The 1,696-nt window shown below is 51.1% G+C and overlaps 1 protein-coding gene across 1 annotated transcript in view; it reads left to right on the forward strand.

Moving 5' to 3' along the window:
• Positions 1–1,417, forward strand: part of ADAM19 (ADAM metallopeptidase domain 19) — an 83,590-nt gene extending 82,173 nt beyond the window's left edge. Inside the window, exon 24 of the mRNA XM_011356785.2 lies at positions 1,335–1,417. Coding sequence (XP_011355087.1) covers positions 1,335–1,417 — 83 coding nt within the window. The remainder of the gene's footprint in view (positions 1–1,334) is intronic.
• The last annotated feature ends 279 nt before the right edge of the window (positions 1,418–1,696 follow it).

Consider the following 1,696-nt stretch of genomic DNA (forward strand, 5'->3'; position numbering starts at 1 on the left):
CCACCCCAGTTCTCTGCACACAGTGGGTGCTCAATAGATGTTCTTGGGTTTGTAGACAAGGGGGAGATTTGGGAGCTACACCTGGGGACACACATGGGGTGGATTAGAAAGATCTCAGGAAAATGAGGTTCTCTTCCCTCAGGTAGTAGCGATATTCACGCCCCTGTCTCCCCGACACGGGCCCTGGTTGTTCCCCCGCCCCCCATAGCTGATCTCTACCTTCTCTGCTGCCAGATTAAGTCAGGGGACAGCTTGCCATTTATGTGTGCTACTCCAAAGGCCCCGGGTCTCAAGGCCAGGTCCCAGAAAAGTAAAGGTGAAAACAAACCCCCCACACAAAGTCACCCTTGAAGCCAATCCCATGCTCCACAGCCGGTCCTGTGGCTTGTCCAGCTTTTCTCCCTCACAGCCGGAGACAGAAGGCTCTAAAGGGAAGATGCCACCACCATCGTGGCGACCTGAGCCTTCCAAACAGGAAATCTGCCCTCCCGGAGCCATTCCGGGGAGAGCCCCGGGCCGTTGCTTTCTTGTTGTTTGTGTTTTCCATCACCACCTCCCCTTGATCCCATAAAACTGTACTGTGAACTGGAAGATGGTTGGATTTTTAAAATTTGATAAGAGACTTTGGCACCCGGTTCTATTTACTATTTTCACTCCTGGCTCTGTTCAGGGAACCGGGCATCGCCAGTCCGGTAAGGCCGAGACCTCGGAGCAAGACCGGCATTGAGGTGCCCCCTCTTCCCTCCTGTGCCCATGTGCTGCTTTGAGGTGACAAAAATAAATATGGACTTAAGGAAGGAGGGACTTTATGCAAAAGGATTATTGCAAGACTGGGACAGGGAACACTGCAGTAGGGGAAGGGGCTGTGGCAACAGGGAGCATGCTGACAGCTGCTGCTGCCAGCGTCCCACGGTCAGAAGGCGGGGGCCTTTTCTTTTGTAGGAAGAAGTGAACCTGGCTAGAAAGAAGCGCACTCAGGGACCGCCTTTGTGCTCATCCTTTTTGGGCAGGGGATGTATGTTGGCTCAGGCCGAGGGTGGGTCCCAATTCAGGTTCAGAGTCTGATGGAAAAAAAAAAGAGGCATGTTGGATGGAGTTAACCAGCCCTTTGTTCGGATGGAGATGGATATAAATTTTTTTGAAAGCTAATTTAGCCTGCCAATTTTATAACCCTGGAAATGTTTTTTTCCTCAGAGCCTGGAAGTCATCTCTGATATGTAAACCTCAGGGGACCTCAAGGGGAGATAGCGTCTGGCTCCCTGTCTCAGTGGGAGATTTAACCCAGGCTCCAGGCTCCCAGTCATAACTACCTGCTCGCCCTGGGTTCTTTTTAGCCTTCTTTCCTTCTCCCTATAAAAGAAAAGCTCCTTTCTGCCCCAGCTCTGAGATGCTTGCAGACCTTAAAGCATTGCAGTAGCCCCTTCTCCCTAAATGCACTGGCCCCTTGCCATCTCTTGCAATAATCCTTTTGAATAAAGCCTCCCTTTACTTAAGCCCAAATTTGTTATTTGGCAGAGGGGATGGGAGACTTACCTATTTAAAATTGGGAATCAGTTCTAAAGTCAGCGATTATGTTAAATGCATGTGTAACAGCTCTGCTGGACACCTGTGACAGCCAAGGGGGTGCCGACTGGAAAGGTGCTAAGAGGGGTTCTGCAGAATCCACGCCAAGCGCCCCTGAAGTTACCCTTCCCGG

The sequence above is a fragment of the Pteropus vampyrus genome, unplaced genomic scaffold (assembly GCF_000151845.1).
Source record: "Pteropus vampyrus isolate Shadow unplaced genomic scaffold, Pvam_2.0 Scaffold30, whole genome shotgun sequence".
Taxonomy (NCBI): Eukaryota; Metazoa; Chordata; class Mammalia; order Chiroptera; family Pteropodidae; genus Pteropus; species Pteropus vampyrus.